The 21,808-nt window shown below is 45.0% G+C and overlaps 1 protein-coding gene across 5 annotated transcripts in view; it reads right to left on the reverse strand.

Moving 5' to 3' along the window:
• The window catches only part of SMYD3 (SET and MYND domain containing 3), a 686,417-nt gene that overhangs the window by 85,512 nt on the left and 579,097 nt on the right, over window positions 1–21,808 (reverse strand). For all 5 annotated transcript variants that reach the window (XM_038542771.1, XM_038542772.1, XM_038542773.1 and 2 more), the window contains one exon: window positions 17,051–17,225. In XM_038542771.1, the coding sequence (XP_038398699.1) occupies window positions 17,051–17,225 (175 nt within the window). The remainder of the gene's footprint in view (window positions 1–17,050; window positions 17,226–21,808) is intronic.

The following is a 21,808-nucleotide window of genomic DNA, read 5'->3' on the forward strand; positions in this document are numbered from 1 at the left end:
CACATTTGGCTTTCTGGGACTTGGGTCCTACTCATCTCAACCTCTGCCTTTTCCTCCCTCCCAGCCATTACCTTCTTATTGACTTTTTTTTTTTTAAAGATTTATTTGGGATGCCTGGGTGGCTCAGCAGTTGAGTGTCTGCCTTTTGCTCAGGGTGTGATCCCAGGGTGCAGGATCAAGTCCTGCATTGGGCTCCCTGAGGGGAGCCTGCTTCTCCCTCTGCCTATGTCTCTGTCTCTGTTTCTTTCATGAATAAATAAGTAAATCTTAAAAAAAAAAAAAAGATTTATTTGAGAGAAAGAAAGCACGAGTGTGGGGGTGGGGTGGGGTGGACAGTCTGCACTGAGCAAGGAGCCTGTCATTGGGGCTTGATTCCAGGACCCCGGGATCATGACCTGAGCAGAAATCAAGAGTCAGATGCTTAACTGATGGAGTTACTCAGACACTCATTGACTTCCATTCTGAAACCCCCAGAGAACAAGCCAGTCCTTCTAACCTCTATTTTCCAATATGAATGGACAGTGGTTGTTTGGGGCAGAGGAGATGAGGGAGAGGGTTTGGGGCTAACAGGTAAGGAGCATGGAGTTTTCTTAGGGGGAGATACTAAAAATGTTCTAAAGCTGACAGATGCACAGCTGTGTGAATATATTAAAAGCCCTGAGTTGTGAACTTTAAATGGGTAAATTACATAGTATATGAATTGTATCTCAAGATGTTAATATGAATGGACAAATAGGAAGCATCTAAAATTCAAGAAAAGTGCACAGCAAGAAAAAGACCAGAATAAATGGGGTGGGGGAGAATTTGGAAGAAACCAAGATCATTCAGCAAACGGAAGGGAATTTTTTACAAGGCAAATTACCCTTAGTGAGATTCAAGAAGATGTGTCCAAAAAATAATAGAGAGCTATGAACAAGAAGCCATTCAAGAATAAGAAAGAGTTTTTATAAAGCACAAAAATTGCTGAGATAGAAAAATTCTATTAAAAGTCTCAAAGATAAAGTCAAGGATAACTCCCAGAATGTAAAGCAAAAGGCCCAAGACATTGGATACATAGAAGCTTAGCATCTGACTGCCAGGACTTTCTGAATAAAAGATTAGAGAAAACAGTAGGAATGAGATTAAAAAGGAAAAAATAAAGAAAAGTTTCCCCAGAGATGAAGGGAGATGAGAGTCCTTAAAATGAAAGGGTATAGGTTCAATAAGAAAACATCTATGCCAACACACATCAGTGTGTGAACTTTCAGAACATCAAAGGCAGAACCTAAAAACTTAAAGAAATGTAAAACGGGTGATTGACAAAGGAACCCCAATCCAACATACACCAGAAATAACAGATCTTAGAAGACAGTGAAACGGGCTTTTAAAATTGTCATTGAAAACTATTTTGATTTTTGCTTTTGTTTCTCTTGCCTTCATGGGTGTATCTTGCAAGAAGTTGCTGTGGCCAAGTTCAAAAAGGGTGTTGCCTGTGTTCTTCTCTAGGATTTTGATGGAATCTTGTCTCACATTTAGATCTTTCATCCATTTTGAGTTTATCTTTGTGTATGGTGTGAGAGAGTGGTCTAGTTTCATTCTTCTGCATGTGGATGTCCAATTTTCCCAGCACCATTATTTATTGAAGAGATTGTCTTTTTTTCCAGTGGATAGTCTTTCCTCCTTTGTTGAATATTAGTTGACCATAAAGTTGAGGGTCCACTTCTGGATTTTCTATTCTGTTCCATTGATCTATGTGTCTGTTTTTGTGCCAGTACCACACTGTCTTGATGACCACAGCTTTGTAGTACAACCTGAAATCTGGCATTGTGATGCCCCCAGCTATGGTTTTCTTTTTTAATATTCCCCTGGCTATTTGGGGTCTTTTCTGATTCCACACAAATCTTAAAATAATTTGTTCCAACTCTCTGAAGAAAGTCCATGGTATTTTGATAGGGATTGCATTAAACATGTAAATTGCCCTGGGTAACATTGACATTTTCACAATATTAATTCTGCCAATCCATGAGCATGGAATATTTTTGCATCTCTTTGTGTCTTCCTCAATTTCTTTCAGAAGTGTTCTGTAGTTTTTAGGGTATAGATCCTTTACCTCTTTGGTTAGGTTTATTCCTAGGTATCTTATGCTTTTGGGTGCAATTGTAAATGGGATTGACTCCTTAATTTCTCTGTCTTCAGTCTCATTGTTAATGCTGGAGAGGATGTGGAGAAAGGGGAACCCTCTTGCACTGTTGGTGGGAATGTGAACTGGTGCAGCCACTCTGGAAAACTGCGTGGAGGTTCCTGAAAGAGTTGAAAACAGACCTGCCCTACAACCCAGCAATTGCACTGTTGGGGATTTACCCCAAAGATACAGATGCAGTGAAATGCTGGGACACCTGCACCCCGATGTTTATAGCAGCCATGTCCACAATAGCCTAACTGTGGAAGGAGCCTCGGTGTCCATAGAAAGATGAATGGATAAAGAAGATGTGGTCTATGTATACAATGGAATATTACTCAGCCATTAGAAATGACAAATACCCACCATTTGCTTCGATGTGGATGGAACTGGAGGGTATTATGCTGAGTGAAATAAGTCCATTGGAGAAGGACAAACATTATATGGTCTCATTCATTTGGGGAATATAAAAAATAGTGAAAGGGAATAAAGGGGAAAGGAGAAAAAAAATGAGTGGGAAATAGCAGAAAGGGAGACAGAACATGAGAGACTCCTAACTCTGAGAAAGGAACTAGGGGTGGTAGAAAGGGAGGTGGGCGGTGGGGAGGTGGTGAATGGGTGACGGGCACTGAGGGGGACACTTGATGGGATGAGCACTGGGTGTTATTCTAGATGTTGGCAAATTGAACACCAATAAAAAATAAAAATAAAAATAAAAAAGAAAACTATTTTGAACCGAGAATTTTCTATTCTCATTTTCCATCAAGAATGAGAGTAACTAAATCTCTAATACAGCACAAAATCAGGAGATACTGCCTAAAGTTGATCAAACAAGAAATAGAAATTTCAGGATGTTGTTTGGCCTTTCACAGGTAGCCTTTAAAAAGAATTAAATAAGTATCCTTTTTAATGGAACAAGAAATGAGAGTAATAGTATAAAATGAGAAGAAAAAAAGAAAAAAAAGAATAGTATAAGCTAAAACTTTATTTTCCCATAGCTAGTGGATAATTTCCATAGTTGATATGTAGTTCACAGCTTTTATGGGTATTTGAGTTTGCAGTGCCTTTCCTGGTGATTCAAAACGTATGTTAGTTTACTAAAAACCCTGAGAAGTCCTGCAGGAAAGAAACCAGTTTAACTTCATTTGAAAGAAAGCAGGTCATTTCACTGAAAGAGCAACTTGATAAATGATCTTTTAAAAATGACTTTATTTATTTATTCACGAGAGACAGAGAGAGAGAGAAAGAGAGAGGCAGAGACATAGGTAGAGGGAGAAGCAGGCTCCATGCAGGAAGCCCAATGCTGGACTGGATCCCAGGACCCCAGCAACATGCCTTGAGCTGAAGGCAGGCGCAGTCACCCAGGTGCCCCCTGATTTGCTGATTTTAATAAATTTACCAACCGTCACTTTTTTTCTACCTGCAGATTTGTGACTTGTAACGGCAATGCTTTCAAAGCTGTGACAGGAATGTGTAAGTAGCAAAAGAATATGAAACAGTGAAGAAGAGAGTAAGACAAATTAATATAAATGGATAATTTTCTACGAATGAGATTGTTTTGGCTGATTCTGGTTTCTTTTGGGTGTTTCTGAACATCGTTCTTTAACTTTGTTTAAAATGTCAAGCATTTAAAATTTTTCTTTTCACAATTCCTCCAGTGGCCTGTCAGCCTTAATTTAGTATCTCTAGCAATTAACATTTAAATTAAACATAAATTCAAAAGCATCCCTCAAATATCAGAGGCTTAAATTAATCTAAATCTAATTTAAATTCTCAATCGATAGAAATGCAAAATTAAAGCTAATAAGTTAGTTAGGAATCAGTGAAAGAACATTACAAACACTTAAACTGAAAGCCAAAAGAAAATAACATTTCAAAAAACACAGAAAAGAAACCAAATATAGCCGAAACAATCCCAACACACACCGAGTGCCAAACCTAGATACAGAAAAACTGCATTTCAAATAGTACTGAGTTCTGTTTTACCAACCTTCCAGATTTTCCTTTTTTTGTTTTGTTTTGTTTTAGTAATATGTCAGGAAGCATCTCAAGGTTAGTTAATATTCAGGAAAGCATTTTTCAGTATCACTGATCCAGGCTGAACATTCCTGAAAGAACTGCTAAATCACCACTGGTAAATTTGGCAAATGGATCTCTGCTGGAATTGGTATTTGGTGAACTGACTTCATTAATTGATTTTCTGCAAACTGACCTGAAGCTGTTTTAGTTAACCTAGCTTGACCTGAACTCATTTGATGAGGATCCTTTCTTCATATTTTATCAATGGGACAATTATCCCCAGGTAAGTTCTCTGGAAAACACTACTTAACAGGAAAGGAGTCAGATGCATGCCCTGGAGGTCCTGAAAAATAGCATCCTTGGAGCATATGAATGAGAAACTGATTAACAAGGAACCAGCGAGAAAGGGAACGTAGGTTTTATCCAGATGCTGTATTTCTATAAATCTGCATACTTTTATGTTCCATTCATCCATCTCTAAGAGTGAATAATCCACATTTTGTATTAACTTAAAACACTGAAACATGGCAAACTCATGAGCAAGAATGAAGTGTTTCATTTCTCCCTCTATGTTCTTTGGGTCTGAGAAGCAGAATGTCTTCACGTTTTAAAACTCTCCTGCTCAAACAGGCCAATGTGGTAAATGCCAGCAGAGAGTGGAGTAGGGGACAAAGCAGCATTTAGGGCAGGAGCACAGACAAGCCCATTGGGATGGAGAGGAGGCGGACCAGCAAAGCTGGCCTGGTGGGGAGTGCTGGGGAGCCAGCACATGCCAGGTTGAAAGAGGCTACTATTGGGGCGCCTGGTGCCTGGGTGGCTCTGTCAGTGAAACATCTGCCTTCAGCTCGGGTCGTGGTCTCAGGGTCCTGGGATCAGCCCCACATGGAACTCCCTGCTCAGTGGGGAGCCTGCTTCTCCCTCTCTCTCTACTGTAACTACAACTTCCCCCAGCTGTGCTGTCTCTTACTCTCAAAAAAAAGCAAAAAGAAAAGAAAAGAGAAAGGCCACGGCAGCCTAGCTCTGCTGCTCCTTGCTTTGGGGACACATGTCCACTGTCACTAGGACTTCCAATTTCCCAAAGTTAGAATCCTAGACTTTTTTTTTTAAAGTATAAAAATCTCCTACTTTTTAGAGGTTAGCAACCAACCATTTCAATTTAAAAAATACCATGCCACTGATTAGAAATACATACTTTCAAGTTTATATGAATACATCCACATGTGGCTATATGGGTAACTGTCTCCATGCATATGTGATACCAAACTGTGAGACAGCTACACTTCACTTATCTTATTCATCACCTCCTACGTCACAGAAAAAAAAAGACAAGCTATCAAAGCTGTTAATTGTCCCTCAGGATGTTCTCTTAGGGCCAGGCAGAGGAAGGCTTAAAGGGCATGCATGCATAGACCAGGAGGTAATGGTCATCAAAGCCATAGGCAAGTAGAGTTGAGCCGGTTTATTTCTGTACTTTGTGACTGAAACTGAAGAGATCTGGGAGGGTTCTGGAACTCAGATTCTCAGCCAGAAGGGGCACTGAAGCTTATCTGGACACCCTCCCACCCAACACAGGAATTCTTTCTAAAAAATCCAGCGGATGGTCACCTACTGTGTGAACACTTTCAAAGACGGGGAATTTAGAACTTTTCCAAACTGAATGGTCCATTTAGGGGCACCTGAATTGTTCTAAGCTACTCATCCTAATACCCTGGCTGAAATGCATCTCCCTCTAATCCCAGGTCCCATGGCCTGCCTCTCCCCCTCTGTCACGAGGGGTTTACTCCCTTCCTGCATGACAGTCCTTCAAATATCTGAAAATTGATCACATGTCTGCTTGTCCTTCACAAAATCTTTTCACCTTGTGACAAAACATCTCCATTTCCCATCAACCATTTCTCATCCAATGTGGTTACAAAGTTCTTCTCATCCTGGTCACTCTTAGCTAGATCACTTTAGCCATGCTGCAATGGATGCACACCTCCGATCCCTGGATGTTGATACTATCCTTGCAACAATGCAAACTGAAGTTACAGAGCTTTCTTGGCCACTGTACTAGCCCCCTCTCAGCCCCCTAGATAGAGAAGTTAGGATTTTTTATATGAACCAAGAAATCCAATTCAGACTGGCTGATAACAACATGAAAATTATCAGCCTAAGCATTCATGTAACTGCACGGTACAGGGGCAAATTTGGTGTCGGGCAATGCTTGAGTGAAGGAACGGAGATCTCGCCATTCCTTCATTCACCTCTGCTTCCTGGACTGGACCTCCTTTCCCTCTCTCTGGGAAAGGGGCAGCCGACACTCTTCCTCAGTCAGGCAGTCAGAGGTGGATTTCTGTCACTTGCAATAAAAAGAATCTTGACAGATTCACATAGTAGGAAGGTGGGTGGTGTAGCTGGAAAGACCACCCAGCCCTCTATAGTGTAGTAACTGGTCTAGATCCTTGTAACCAAGGAAATCTGGGTTCAAGTTGACTCCAAAGCCCTTTATGTAAATATGACAAAAATAAAATAAATGAATGTGAGGTATGAGTGCAAAGCCTAGCTCTGCCACAGGGTGGGCAAGTCACATCGGCCTCGTTCTCCACCTCCTCACATGGAAGGTATTACAGGCTAACTTCCTCTGTACTGCGGCTGTGAAGATTGGAAGGACAAGCAAGCTGCCTGGTCTACGCAGGCTCTGAATAAATAATAGCCATTCCTTTTCAGTTTAAGGGAGTTGAAAGGTAGAGGAGAGTTCTTAAAGTCCTTTCACCTATTCCTCTTGAACGATGCTGCTAACAAATGGCTGGCAGATGCTTTTATGATTGTTGGACTCAATTTATCTTACTTTGGGAGGATATTACGGTGATACTTCCCATTACAAGTGAAAGCAGATTTGTTCCTCTTTAACTGTGAAGGGCAGTGGGATAGTATGATTGGTGTCCTTTATGTGGTAAGAGAGATTTCCATCATCCATTGCCTCTTGGCAGAGCAGGCGACGTCTGCACCCCCGCGCACCAACTGTCCCCAGGCCCCCTGCCCTCTGCCTGCTTGGGGGCCACAGTCCACCGTCCCCTGCAGCCCAGTTTCCTAGAACGGGGCAGGAGCCACCTCCCTTGAACATACGTTAAGTATACTGGACATATTTTCCAGCCAGTATGCTGTCACGAGCTCAAGCTTTGTGTGCTGTCCAGCCCAAAGGATATTTTTTTTGTGCTCAGAATGACTTGGCTATCTCAAAGACTAGGAACTATCATTTGGGGGGCACTTACTCCCCATCTTCCATTTCCTTCAAGGACCTCTTACTGTTCCTTACAAACGCTATCACCATTCTCTATCAGTGATCGGATTTATGAGTGTTGACAGAACAGTTTCACCTACAGTCTGAGGCTCCATTCATCTGTCCCTGGAGAATTTCTGAAAACTCAGGATGGGGTTTCCTTAAAATACACAAATAAATAGCATGTGTGTATGCTGATAAATTTGTTTTTTAATCACAAAACATGTACTTTCCATGAAATTCAAATTGATTTTAGCCGATTCTCCTTCAGTCATTTACAGTTATATTCACCATTTCCCATTTCTCAGGCCTACCTGATTTTCTGCTGGCTCCCTACAGGGGAAAATGGGATTTTTTTTCTACTCTCTCTTCCAAGAACTGAGAAAAAGGAAAAGAGCAGCTATGTAGCTGCAGAGGCAGCCAAGCAAGAGATTGATTCAATAGTAGAAATTCAATGCATCCCACAAGATTCCCTAGGATTGGATATCCTGCTGCTTAGGGTACAATTTGTTGTAATAAGAAACTGAAGATTTTCTGTCAGGAGAGTCAAAGAGCTCAGTGATGGCTTGTGAAAGTTAAAAAAAAAAAAAAAAAGTGAACCCCATGGGAAATGTTTTTATTTTGGAATGCTTTTCTAAGTAGGAAGACTACAGGCCATTTCTCAGAGCACATGCTGTTCATATACACACTGGTGACCATATAAGACTCAACGTTTTCCCGTGCAGGTGACCCAGCCCCAGGGCTAGGCTATGGCTTTCATCTTGCTCCACAAGGAGGTTGTTTCCTGGGAATCAGGCAAACACAACAGAGGAAGAGTATTTCCTGTGTTCTGTCCTAGCCTTGGGTCTCAAGAATCAAAGTAGGTGTAGGTGTGGGAATGGATGGGTTTGGTCCATGGCTGTGGGATTTTTGAGCAAAAAGAATTGGTATTCTTGTCCTTGATGGGATGGGAAACAAGGGAGGGTCTGCAGTGGGGAGAGAGGGAGGGAGGGAGGGACAGAGAGAGAGAGAGAGAGAGCATGAGCCAGAACAAGGATATCCTCAGAGAACAGGCCCAAAGAGGGGAACAGCTGGGGCACAAACGCAGACCCTGGAATCAGTACCTTATGCATCAGAGTTGAGGAAAAGGAAGATTTTCATGGAGAATGAGCATCCATGGATGCGGTGAAAGCTACAAGTGGGAACTTTTGTTTTCCTGGGACATTGCCACCAGGGTGGGTCACAGAGCGGGTCCCTTCAGGCTGGCTTGGAGAAAAACTTCAAGTGGGGAGTTATCCAAAGGTGGATGGCTGGTGCTCCTCTCCTGGTCTGTGCCTTGCCCGGTAGGCCAAGTGCTAGAATGAGTCATGCTGTCCTGAAGAGTCTGGCACCTTCCTAGGGCATGGTCCTTGACTGGAAGCTTGAGTGATAAAGGAAGGGTTTAGAGCATGAGAAGGAGTAGGATTTGGTGAAGGAGAGATGGGAAAAAAAGTGTTAGATGGATATTTTACACGTTGCTTTAAACTAAAGGTGTGAGGATCACTAATTAAAGAGACTCAGGGGGTATATTCTTCAACTGCTAGCAGAGATCTGAAATACACAGACTACAAGTCTGATCACATGGCCACTTGGGTGATTTCCCTTGAACCAGGACTGATCAGGGAACACCTTACTAGACCTTGGACCTCTGTTTGCCCAGGTACTTCCAGGAGATGAGTGAATATGAATCTGGAAGGGCCTTTAACAATGCAATTCAAAACAAAAATCCAAGCAGGTAGCCAAAGCTGGCAGCTGAGTGGCTGGGCAGCATATTCCATTCAGAGACGTTGCTACTACAGGAAAGTATCATTTATGTACAAGGGTAACTATAACCCACAAAGGTGCCATGAGCAGAAGGGGATGCTTTGTTGTTGGCTTGGGTTTAAGTTCAATGGAAGGTGGTAGTAATGTGGGATTACTGATCCTGATTTGAAATTAGAAGTTCTGGGGGATCCCTGGGTGGCTCAGTGGTTTGGCGCCTGCCTTCCGCCCAGGGCACGGTCCTGGAGACCCGGGATCGAGTCCTGCATAGGGCTCCCGGCATGGAGCCTGCTTCTCCCTCTGCCTGTGTCTCTGCCTCTCTCTCTATGTCTATCATGAATAAATAAATAAAATCTTTAAAAAATTAAAAAAAAATGAAATTAGAAGTTCTGGGATTCACTCTCTGATGATGACAGAGAAAAGTTATATGCTTCTTGGGTCTTGGCCTACCATGGGGGCCCAAAAGCAGGGAAGACTGCAGCAATGGATAGCACTGACTCATGGCTATTGGGGTTTGGAGCAAAGAATCAATATCCTTGCCCCAGGTAAGGGAAGATCTAAAATGCAAAATACAAGTAGTGTCATGCTGTCACAGATCACCCAGGCCAGAATGTATATAGTCACCTAACTTGTACTACAGGCTTCTTACCACTACCACTCACACGGTCCCAGGGTGTCAGAAATGCCACTGCATATATATGTATGTATAATTTTTGTTAATACCTAACCACCTGGTCAGTTTTTGATGGGGCTGAAGAACCCAAACGTGTCCTAGGCAGATTCTCTCTCAGGAAAGAACCTCTATTTTATATATTGTTTTATAATAAAGGTAGCTGAGAACTTCAGCATTTTATTTTAAGGCTGTGTCAAAGGAGTCGCATTAAAAAAGCCATATCAAATTATCATATTCCGCCATCAGTATCTCCCTGAATGCTGGATTCTGGGAGAAGGAACCCTCTGGTGAACAACTAGTATCCACTACTCATATTGCACTGGGCTGGTTGTGACCTGAGTATTGAGGTTTACCACTGTTATTCCTAGAGACCCAAGGAGACTAGCCCTGGCTGCTGGGTACCCTCAGAGCTCCTGAACTCAACTGGAAGCCCCAGAAGCAAGAAATTCATTTTCCAAGCCAGAAAGTTGACTTCCAATAGGTCCAAATACACAAGAAATAAGTATGTGTGGGAGGGTGATCCTTGGGACTGGTATTTTCCAGGGATGGAGAATTGGGAGGCAACGGCCAAGCTGGATATCGCTGGTGTTAGGAGCTGAACTGTGTCCCTCCAAAATTCCCATCTTAAAGCCAGAACCCCCAGTATTTCAGGTTGTGTATTTGGAGATAAGACCTTTAAAGAGGAGACTAAGTTGAATACGGCCCTTGTACACCCTCTGCCACATGCAGCATGCTAGAGGTCACCTTCCCCCTCCCCAGTCGGGGCTGTACATGTATCAGCAGCACCTGATCACTCTGTGTCAGCCTTAAGTCAGGTAGGAAAAAGCCAAGGTGGATTAGGGCTTGGTCTGTGAAGCTGCCAGATGTCCCAAGCCTATCTTCCACCATCACCTGGAGCTGTGTCGGCATCCAGAACACTTGTTCAAATGCCGGAGGCGTGGGGTGGCAGCAATGAGAGAAGAGTTGCTGCAGGAGAGCGGGTAAGGCCATAGCCACCGCCTCCTTCTTTTCAGAGGGGCTGGAGGGACAGAGCTTTATGTCAGCACCATACAAAGGCTGCCCTTGATTCCTCTTCCAGAGCTAGGACCATAAAGCTGGGTCACTGTCACTCAGCTCATGGGCTTAGGGTTGGAACCATCCAGCACAGCTGGCCCCTAAATACGACTTTGCCCAAATATACAAGTGGCAGGCCAAGCTAAGTGTCTAAGGCTGTGGGGCCATGGGGCACATAGGGAGGAGCTGATCACCACAAAAGAGATTGCAACTTCTCTACTTCCCCTAGAGAAGTCCAGTCCTAGAGACTGCCCACAGTGCTCTCCTTCACCCTCCCACCATGTGTGAGCTGAAGGTTATTTGTCCCTGTGGAGCACAGGATGTTAGGTGTGCGCGCAAGTCAGTGGTTAAAGAACCAGTATGTGAGTGCAGTGGAGACTGTCCCTAACGCTGGCTCCTGTTCATCTCTTCCCTCCTCTTCCCCCTCCTCCTTGCTGTTTCCTTTGTTGCATTTCTAGACTCCAAAATAAGAGAGCCCCTGGGAACTGACATTAAAAAGTTTAAATTAAAAATGCTTGGGCCTCAATGGACCAGTTTGCACACTGCTGTGCAGGCAGTCACCCCTGTGTCCAGACCGAGGGGCCATGGCTAAGAAACCAGCCTTAGAAAATCAGTAGCAAAGGAAAAGGGGCCCTGGTTAGGTGGATCAAGTGACTCAGTATTTGACACAAACACACAGCTCAAAATCTTGGACAGGGGTTTGGCCAAAGATACCTTAATGGGAAGTTACAGTGTGGAAAAAAATGATTAAGTGGCCAAAGGATTACTGTCCACATCCGCAAGCAGAGAATAAAATGTCTATTCACTCACTGGGGGAGACAGTTCTGAAAGCCTCACCATGGAGGGCAAACGGCCAACAAGGTAAGTGACCGGAACACTGCATAAAGTGCAAGCACTCGGGTCCCCTCCTGGGTAGAGTCCTGGCTCTGGTGTACTCTCTAGGTCCCATTCTGTGAGCGTGGCAGAGGAAGATTTCATACTAGGTAATACCTCGGCTAAGGACCCTGCCCTGTAGGAGTGAGCTTTACTGACAGGTACCTGGACAGAAGCATCATCACGGGGCTCCTGAACAGCATCTGTGCCATACAGAGATGAGGGTCCAGCACAGGCGGGCCCAGGTAAGTGCCTGCTGAGGGACTGTGCCCAGCACTCTCCCAGGTTTCCAGGGCACCCATAGTACCCCCAATCGCACCTGCTCTCTCAGGACCCCATGTTATCCACATGCCACCTGCACAGCACCTATATTCCCAGGTCCCCACAATACCCACATGGCACCCACAAGCTCCGCTAGGTCCTGGACCACAACATACTGATTGATGACAAAACCCCACCAAAGAGCAATTTTAGGTCTTCAGAAGAAAAGCCAGCTTGGAAACAGCAGTGGCGGGCACTGCTGTGATGAAACCTTGCACTTTGTCAACTTATCTGCCAAAGCTTCTGAGGGAAAAGTAAAAAAATCGCTGGCAAAATGAACCCGGCAGGGCTGCTGTGTAATCACTGGCAATCCTGGAGTCACAAACACCTGGCTTGTAAACATGTCTTGCACACAGAGCACCAGCTGCCTTCCACTTCCATTTTGCCACCACTTCTAACAACAAAGCACAGGACACCATGCGAGGGGAGATCACTCTTTCAGCCTTCTCCCCGATGAGGGGGAGGGATCCAGTGCGGCTACCCAGTCTCTGATCCCACACCTGCTTGTTCAAATCCCTTCATGGTTCGTGTTCTTCTGTGCCTTCCTAGGAGACTCACAAAAATGTCCTTCCCGCCACCACAAAATACTATTTTGTCAGTCAATACCAGCAAACCTGACCATTTAAGAGCAGGCTTTGGTCAAGGAAAAGGGAAGACTCCTATATTTTGAAATGAATTTGGGTCAGATATATTAGAAACTGTGTCCCCTGTTCTCAATTCTTTTTTTTTTTTTTTCCATTTTCAATTCTTTTAGGGAAGTGACATCTTGGTGGATGGGGGACACAATTTGGTGGTCATTATCCCCCGTTAAAATGAACATACATTTTGATGCAGTATGTTAGCATTTAGGAACTGATAATATGCTTCTGCCTGTGTCTCTGCCTCTTTCTCTGCATCTCTCATGAATAATAAAATCTTTTCTTAAAAAAGGAATTTATCATATGGATTTACCCAATAGATTGGTCACACTGGTACACAAAGGTTCAAGTACATGGATGCTAATGGCAGTATTTTTTTTTTAAGATTTTTAAAATTTATTTATGAGAGACACACAGAGACAGAGATATAGGCAAAGGGAAAAGCAGGCTCCCTGTGGGGAACCCAATGTAAGACTCAATCCCAGGACCCTGGGATCACACCCTGAGCCAAAAGCAGATGCTCAACCACTGAGCCACGCAGGTGTCCCAATGGTAGTGGTATTTCTTGATATAGTAACCATAAATGGAAATAGTAGGGACTAGTGTACAAATTACAGTACATTCATAAAATGAAAGTCAATGTATCTGTCAAAAAGAATGAGGTTGATATTCAGAAACTGGTCTGGACTGATGTCCATGCTTTTAGTAAGTGACAGCAGTTACAGAACATGGGATTTTCTTCTCTGCCCACTCAGGAGAATTCTTGGCTTCCCTTTCTTCACCCACCGGTTTATTGGGGACACCTAGCAGATGCAGATTGGGACTGAGTCTTTCCACAAGAAAGACAAGAAGAGGAGAGAGAAGGAAAGAAGAGGGAGGAAAATGGAAGAGCCCGGGTAAGCAGCTTTGAGGGAAGAAGTGAGAGAGAGGGCAAACGAGGATCTCTGAGGGCGTAAGGAAACAGAGTAGAATGGTGGCTCTGAACAATCAGGCATGTGTATTACAAATGGAAGGTTAGGTACACACACTGAAAACTTTAGGAAAGAAACTTATGTGGTTATCTTTATTTTTATTTATTTATTTTTTGTGGTTATCTTTAGGGAGTGGAACAGGTCTTCGAAAGATGAGGGTGACTTTTATTTGTGTTCTGTTGAAAACATCCTTTCCTAGAAGTCCGTGTTTTTCTTAAAACAAAAATTGGGTTACCACAACACTTGTGGAGGTAACAGAGCAAGCCCTCTGTATATCTAGAGCTTTCTCTCGGTCCTAAAGAAAACCAAGTTTGATTTTATATTCAGCATCATTTAAATTTTAAGTTTCAAACTACATTCAGTTTCGTTTTTATATTTTTCTCTTTTTATTTGTACACAAATGTGTGGCATACACTGGTAATATTAGGGGCTGAGCAGACTTTCAGGGGCTAGTCTGGTGATACCACCATAATCCTTAACACCTTCTTCAACAGGAAAACGCTTCCTGAGCTCCAAATTACCACTGGCAAACTAACTTTTGGGACCCAGCCGATCTTATGGTTAAGATTTTACTTAATTAATTTTTTTTAATTTAATTAAATTTTTAATGAAAATTTATGAAATACCTTTAAGTTGCTTTCCCTCTGATTAATGTTCATAATGCTACAGTACAGATGACCAAGCACATATAATCACAATGCTCTCAGAAGAAATGGTAAGAGCTAAAGATGATAAATTTTGTTGTGTGTGAATTAATGCCAATATACTTTATGAAACAAAAATTCAGCCAAGGTCAGGAGGAGAAAATCATCCCTAGAGTCTTGACCTCAATCTGGCTGTTGCAAACAGTATACTGACTTTGTAAAACTGTTAGAGCAGGTGGCAATCAGGTTACTTCCCAATAACTCACGCTGAGCTAACTGCCCATGTCCTTGGCCAATAATGAACCAAAGGCCCACCTCGAGCATGTGTGGGGACACCATGTCGGTGGTGACGGCCCACGGCAGAACCTCCCTTGTGCACACATGAGGGGTGGACACCACCAGCAACTTGTGGATTCCTGCCTTGCATGTTCGGATTGTTAAAGGACTTGCAGAGCATCTGACCCATTTGCTGCCTGTTCTCACTTTTGGTGAGCTAACGGGGAATAAAGGCATAGAACAACAGCATCCAACCTGTCACTGCTCACAGCTTGGTTATGCATAGCTCTTCTTCTACAATACTGCTGCAAGTACACTGTTCAGATCCCTCTCTTTGGAAAGGATCAATCCATATAGACAGGATTTTTGGAAACACAGAACACCACACGGCAACTTCTTAAGCTCCGGGGAAGAGAAACTGAGGAGGCTAGGAAGTCTGTCCCCCAGCACATGAATACAGTGTACCCCTACAGAGAGACTGTGACCTGCCAAACACCAGAAAAATATAACCACGTTTTCCAAACAATATGGAGTCCATTCTGGTGGATGTGGCCTCACTGACAAGAAAGGCTCCTTTGTCTGACTCAAGTCAGTGAAATTGCCAGTTAATTAAGGGGTAAGTTCGTCCTTTGGAGAAGCCTTAATAGGTGTAGGGAAAGAAAATTCAAAATTACGTGCAGAGGCAGCACCAAAGTGGGGAAGCAGTATCAAGTATCTGTGCACAGAGCGGCCCAGAGGACAGCCTGGGTGTGCAAAGGACAGGGGGTAGGGCAGGAGCGGGCACATGTCAGCACCAGCCGGAGTGTGGGGGGGTGGGGCCTGCATCTCCTGGCTGCAGCCCAACCACTCATCCTGTAGTTTGGCTTCATGAGACCCAGCCCGAGAGTTCAGAGAGGTGACACCAACCATCCCAGACCTGCCTCTCATTGCAACACTGGAGCTCAGAGAACAGAGCCTTATCTCTTTGTGCTCAGTTCATATTTTCTGAAAACCCACAAGATTCATCATCCTGAGCAGACATTTCATGCTATGGGAAAGTCTACAGTCTCAGCCCTGAAGGCAATCTGTTCTAAAGTTTGATTCGAGCTGACTCACAGTCTGGATTCCAGAGTTGTCCGACCACAAGGCAGTGGTAGAAGCCACGTACGGAAGCTCTGGAAACACCCTCGGGGCTCCCTGGTGCGGTGGCTGGTCTGTACACCCCTGTCGTCCACCCGGCTGGTGGGGCCTTCAAGCTTCTCCTGGCCTGCTCAGTGCTCCTGGCCCAGGCCTGGCTTCCTGACTCTGTGTCTCACTTCCCGCTTCCCACCCTTGCTTGAACTGAGATCCTAGATCCTGATTGCTTCCATTCTTCTTAGGTTGATCCTGGTAACCTCCCCTCTCAGCCACCTCCTGAGGCTTGTCTTCAAGTGCAGATGGGCAGTTCCACGGACTCTGCCCCCCTCCCTCACCTGCTGTCCCACATGGCGTGGGTTAAGACCTGGGTTCTCCCTTGGCTTAGGCCCTCAGGGCTGACATCGTATTTGCACGGTGTTCAGGGCTCCCCAGAAGGGACCTCCCACCCTCCCCATGCCTTCCAGGCTCCAGGGCACCTTCCCAGCAATAGGTGACCTGTTCTGTGTTGGAGATGGTTGTTCCAACCTCACATGACCGTATGAATGACTCTGAGCCCTTTCCCTTGGGCTGATCTATCCTGACTTCCAAACTCATGGTCTTGGCCCATGGCAAACCTGGGCCCACACCCACCAGCACCACACCTGCAGCACTAGACATGAATGCTGCCAGAGCTCCTGTGAGTCACAAGAACATCTAGGGACAAAACACCCACTCAGCTGAAGGAGCTTCGGTCAGTCAAGATACAGTTAGCAATAGCTTCTTCACCTGACTCCACAACATGTCTGGGTGCAGGCTGTGTCCCTGCTCTCCAGCTCAGGACAGGAGGTGGTCATGGGGTCACCTGATTCACATGAAGGCACCTGGGAACCATAAAGCCCTGACAAGTGGAAGAGGCCATCATCCATCGGCTAGACCGAGGGCCCCATATGGGCCATCCTCACTGGTGTCAGCAAAGGCTAAGGACACGGCCTCCGCTGGGCTGAGTACCCGCCGTATGCCCCTGGCTGCCCCCAATGCTCTGCCTCTGCCCGGTCGCCGCCAGCAGCACACGGCATGGTGATCACAGGCTCCACAGAGACTGCAGCTCACTCGTCTCTGCACCCCCACAGCCTGGCACATGGCAGGAACCTCACGAGCTCAGGTGAGCAAAACCCGGTTAGCTCTTACACACTGACGGAGAAGCACACGGCAGGACCCAGTAAGAAGTGGTCATCAGAATGATCGCAGGATGGCAATCCTCTGGCCTGGCCCTCCCCCCAGGACTCACCGGTACGGCTCCATGGTTCGAATTCCGTAGAACAATGCCTCCTCCAGCAGACCGAGGTTGATGCAGGCGTCCATGGCACAGTCAAGCACCCTCAGCTGGTAGACGTTGATGTCAGGAAGCCGTTCGGCATTGCTGCTGATGATCGTCTGGCACATGGCCAGCACCTGTTCCCACTCTGTTATTAACCTTAGTTAAGGATTCATTGTCTCCACCAAGAAAACAAGCAAAACGAGATTCTCCAAGAGGCTGAAGAGCTCCCGGGCACAGGAGGGAGGGAAGAGCCCATTATTTTACACAGATGAGCTGCCTGAAAACATACTTGAGGAACAAACATGTGTAAGAGGCATCTCAGGGAAGTAAATTCTGTTTACGCCAACAAACTGTCTTCCAACCAAGCCTGTACTTTGGGGGGATTAAGACTTCCGAAGAGCCATGCTTTCTTCACGCTCTGATATGTATTCTCTTGAAAGCTAGTCATGAAATAATGCAGCTGCTGATTATACCAAACTACCGATTAAGTTAGTTCAGTTTAAATTATTTCTATTAGCCTCTGTTAGGAAACCAATCGGAAATTAAAGAAGCTTCAGACAGATTCCATTTTTAAAAGGAGGAGCTCCTTTCTGCCCCCTGGGTCCTCTGAACCGGGGGCCAACAGGAAGCCGGGGGTCCAACCCACAGGAACATAGGAAGAGAAGAACTTGAAGAGATATATCTTCACCGGGTCTCACATTGAAGCTTTTTGATTATAAAGTGGAAGGGATCCAAGCCGATACTTAACAACAAAAAAGATTCTTATTTTGAACCCCTAAAGAAAAGGATCTTAACATGGCTCTTGCACATAAATTGCAGGCAGGGCAGGAGAAAGGATGCTTGAAGGAGGACAGGGAGGGGTGCCTGGATGGTGGTACTGGTTCAGCGTCCAACTCTTGACTTGGGGTCAGATCATGATCTTAGGGTCATTGGGTTGAGCCCTGTGTTCAGTGTGGAGTCTGCTGGAGATTCTCTCTCTCCTTCAGTGCCCCCCTCCCCATCCCCTGCACTCTCTCTCTGTCTCAAATAAATCTTTTAAAACAATAATAAAGGACAGGGAGAAGACTCATTACCCACTTATAAGCAGCTCTGACTGATTCGCTGTGAGTTCATGCCTTCCTCTAGTGGAGGCTTGGTGCGATTGCACTTCCTAAAACAGCTATCATTCCCTGGCCTCTTGCAGAGGCAGCCCGAGGATTGAGGCATGGAGTCTGGAATGTGGAGCATGCCTTGAATCTCCCCCGGGTGAACACCCTGGAAGCACAGCTGAAGGCCAGAGTGCAGGCACCTGGGATGCACACACTTCCCTTTCTGCGCCCCTGCTGCAGGGGTGTTAGGTGTTAGGGGGGATGCGGGCCCATCCCCACACCCCTTGCAACCTGTGCAGCTCCACGTCCAACCACTTTCACGTGCTGCACTTCCACTAGAAGAAAAGGCCTGAAGATTTCAGGTGCAGCAGAAGTGGCACCGCTTTTGATTTCAACCTAAGTGACTTCTGTCAGGGGTGAGATGTGAGGTTCTGAGGGTGTCACCTGAGCTCTCAAAGTGATGTGACGTTTGATGGTGACTAGGTGTAATGAAAATGGTCGAGTGGACTGAACCCCCCCCATCTACCTGTCAACACCACCACACAATCCAGTCTCTTCACGATCAGTGCCCCCCACCCCAACCAAAGCCCCCTCCATCCTCCAGCAGGTACACACCCAGCACACCCTGCCCTGAACTGACAGAGCCCTCCAGCGACACCCACCTCTCCCAGCTTCCATGCCACCTGGCGGTGCTGCCCTCCACAATGTTGGTAAACGCTAGTAATAATCCAGTCAAGTGGCTTGTGTGAGTGAGGACAAAGGTCTTTATGAACCCTCACAGGACAGGTGTGTTTCTTTTCAGTGGGGACCCTCTGGAGGCGTGGCACTTTACCCCCAAGGCATGACTTCTGTGGTTAGAATTGCAAGTGTCATGATGCACGGCTGAGGGTGTTTACTGCATACTTTCGTACACTATGTGATTTTAGGATGAATCCCGTCTCCGAGGAGTCAACTTTGGTCTCAGACAAGGGAAATTTATTGAAGAAAAGTGAGTTGGTGACTTTCTTTTGTATCCATCTGATGTGTACATATAAAGTGCACCGAATGTATCCCCAGAGGCTGGGGGGAAGCAGTATCGCAGGCAATACACTGATTTTGTAACAGATTGCCAGGCTAACCTCTGTGGCTTTCCATTCCATGATTAGATATTTGACGAACTGTCAGGAGGAATGACTGTCTCTTGCACAACGCTAGACATTTCTGTGGCAAGACTTTGTGCCTTATTTTAACATTGTGTTGTTTGACCTCCATTACTATTTGCCTACTCATTTATATATGCTCCAACTCATTTGAAAGAGGTTTGAGGTGACAAGCCTTAGAAATACAAACCAGATGTGATATTCTGCAGCCACTGATAGGAATACATCTACTTTATCCCCCAGCAAGCTGGAAGGGACCGCATGCCAATTTCCCTTCACAACACTGGCAACTGTCTCCTGGCAAACAAGACAAACCTTTCCTGTAAAACACCCCAGTGAGCAAAAAAATGGAATAATTTTAACTAAGAGGCTTTTTCACCAAGCTAATGCTGACATTGTATTTGCTCAGAAATGTAGTCACTGACATTTGCTTGGTGTTGCGTACAAGTCATTCTGGTCCGGAGAGGGGCTGAGCCCTGGACCGAAGCGGGGCAGAGAGCCTCTCCGAAGCAGACAGAACAATCCCTCCAAGGACAGAACAGATACCCTTTCTCCTGAACCCTTTTAAATGACCGTAAGAGGACTAAGGGGGAAGAAAAGGGAATAAAGTAAATCCACTTGGGAATTAATCAACATTTTGGGACCATGGGGCTTTTAGTCACTTAGTATCATATTACTGTACTGCTTAGAATCCTCCCATGGGCGCCCCCCATGCACAGGCCTCATGTCCTGTGCATGGTGTATAAGGCCTTGCCATGTCTCCCTGATTGTGAACAACTGGGGACTCCATGACTGTATTATCTCACACTCCATATGACTACACAGGCCCCCTCCTCTGATGGACGCCTTTCTTCACTGTCAGCCTGGAGAACTCCTACTCCTACTACACGCCCCAGACATAGCTCAGTGGTCACTTCCTCTGTGGAACCTTCTTTCACCTCCCAGAATTGACTACTATGCCTTTGATGCCCTGCAGAGATCTATGTACCAACACAGGTATTCATTTCCATGTGAGTGCAGGGCTGCATCCTCTTCAAACTTCGCGGACCCAAAGGTGGGCTGTAACTGGTAAGGCACCTGGAAGAATCAGTTTTCAGTGAAGCCTTGTCCCACTGAGATCCAATAGTAGCTGGGTCATCCAGGGCCCTAACTCCACAGCAGAGGACCACACAAATGAGCCTACTCCTCTGCAGTATAATGGTCCTTTGAACCCAAGAAGGGTCCACTCTTATTCCTGGAGCTAACCATTTTCCTAGTATCTCCCACCCTGCCTACAGACGGGGTTTCAAACTCCATTTGGGGGGCACCCAGGTGGATCAGTGGTTGAGTGTCTGCCTTTGGCTCAGGTCGTGATCCCAGGATCCTGGGATCGAGTCCTGTGGGGAGCCTGCTTCTCCTCCACTGCCTATGGCTCTGCCTCCCTCTCTGTGTCTCTGATGAATAAATAAAATCTTAAAAAACAAAAAACCCAACTCCATTCGGATCCTGGCTCCATTCCTCACAACTTTTTTGATTTTTCTATATCCTTCCTAATATGCCCATCCCAAACTGAACCAAAAGCTCTGGATATGATCAGACTCCTAGATCACCTTTCTTGTTTTCTTTTCTCCATTAATACAGCCTGAGATCATAGTAGTTTTTTGAGAGGCTATATCATCCTCTTAAATTTGATTAAGTTTTGCTATTTACTAAAGCCCTAAAATTGTTCCACATGTTTTGCTGCTAAGCTTGATGTATATTTACACATTTAAACTCTTTGACCCAAAGACAACATTTTATATACATTCTTGTTGAATTTAATCTCTTTAGATTCAGGCATCATTCAAACCTTCAGAGATCTTGAGTTCTGGATTCTATCATCCCACCCTGCCATCCTCCCCACCTATAACTTTTGGGAATCAGATAATTCTGTGGCTCTGTATCTTCCTTCAAAGCACAGAGCCAAAGGCAGGAGAGGATTGAGGTGGGAACAGAGCACTCCAGAATAACAGTGACCCTGGCAGCATCATTTTCTCAGTATGGCTGTTCAAGCATTGAGAAAGCTGTCTGGCCAGGCTAGCATCTAGCATCAATGTCTTGCCTGCTTTTAACTAAATTTCTTCCTGAAATCCATATACGAATTTTACCCAAGAAAGCCATGACTTTGCGGACTCACTTGCTTCTGCTGAACCTATGGTCCTTGGGCTGATCACAGCTTCCTTTTCCTTCCTTTAGTAATCAATTACAGATTCTTTACCAAAACAAAACAAAACAAAACAAAACACAACTCACTAGATAAAGATTTCAGAAACTAGTTATTTTACTTCTAAAAAAAGTAACATTTGTCCATCTACCTCTCCTATTCTGTACAATTCTTTAAAGAACATTGTAGATAGAAACTTCATTTGCAGATTTTCTTATTGCCTGGGATCTAATTTCCCCAAAGCATCTGAAGGACCTTGCACTATCTTTTTCATCTACCTTGGTCTATTTCTTCTTACCGCGGGGTTTCCCTCTGTCAT

This window comes from Canis lupus, chromosome 7, assembly GCF_011100685.1.
Source record: "Canis lupus familiaris isolate Mischka breed German Shepherd chromosome 7, alternate assembly UU_Cfam_GSD_1.0, whole genome shotgun sequence".
In the NCBI taxonomy this organism is placed as follows: Eukaryota; Metazoa; Chordata; class Mammalia; order Carnivora; family Canidae; genus Canis; species Canis lupus.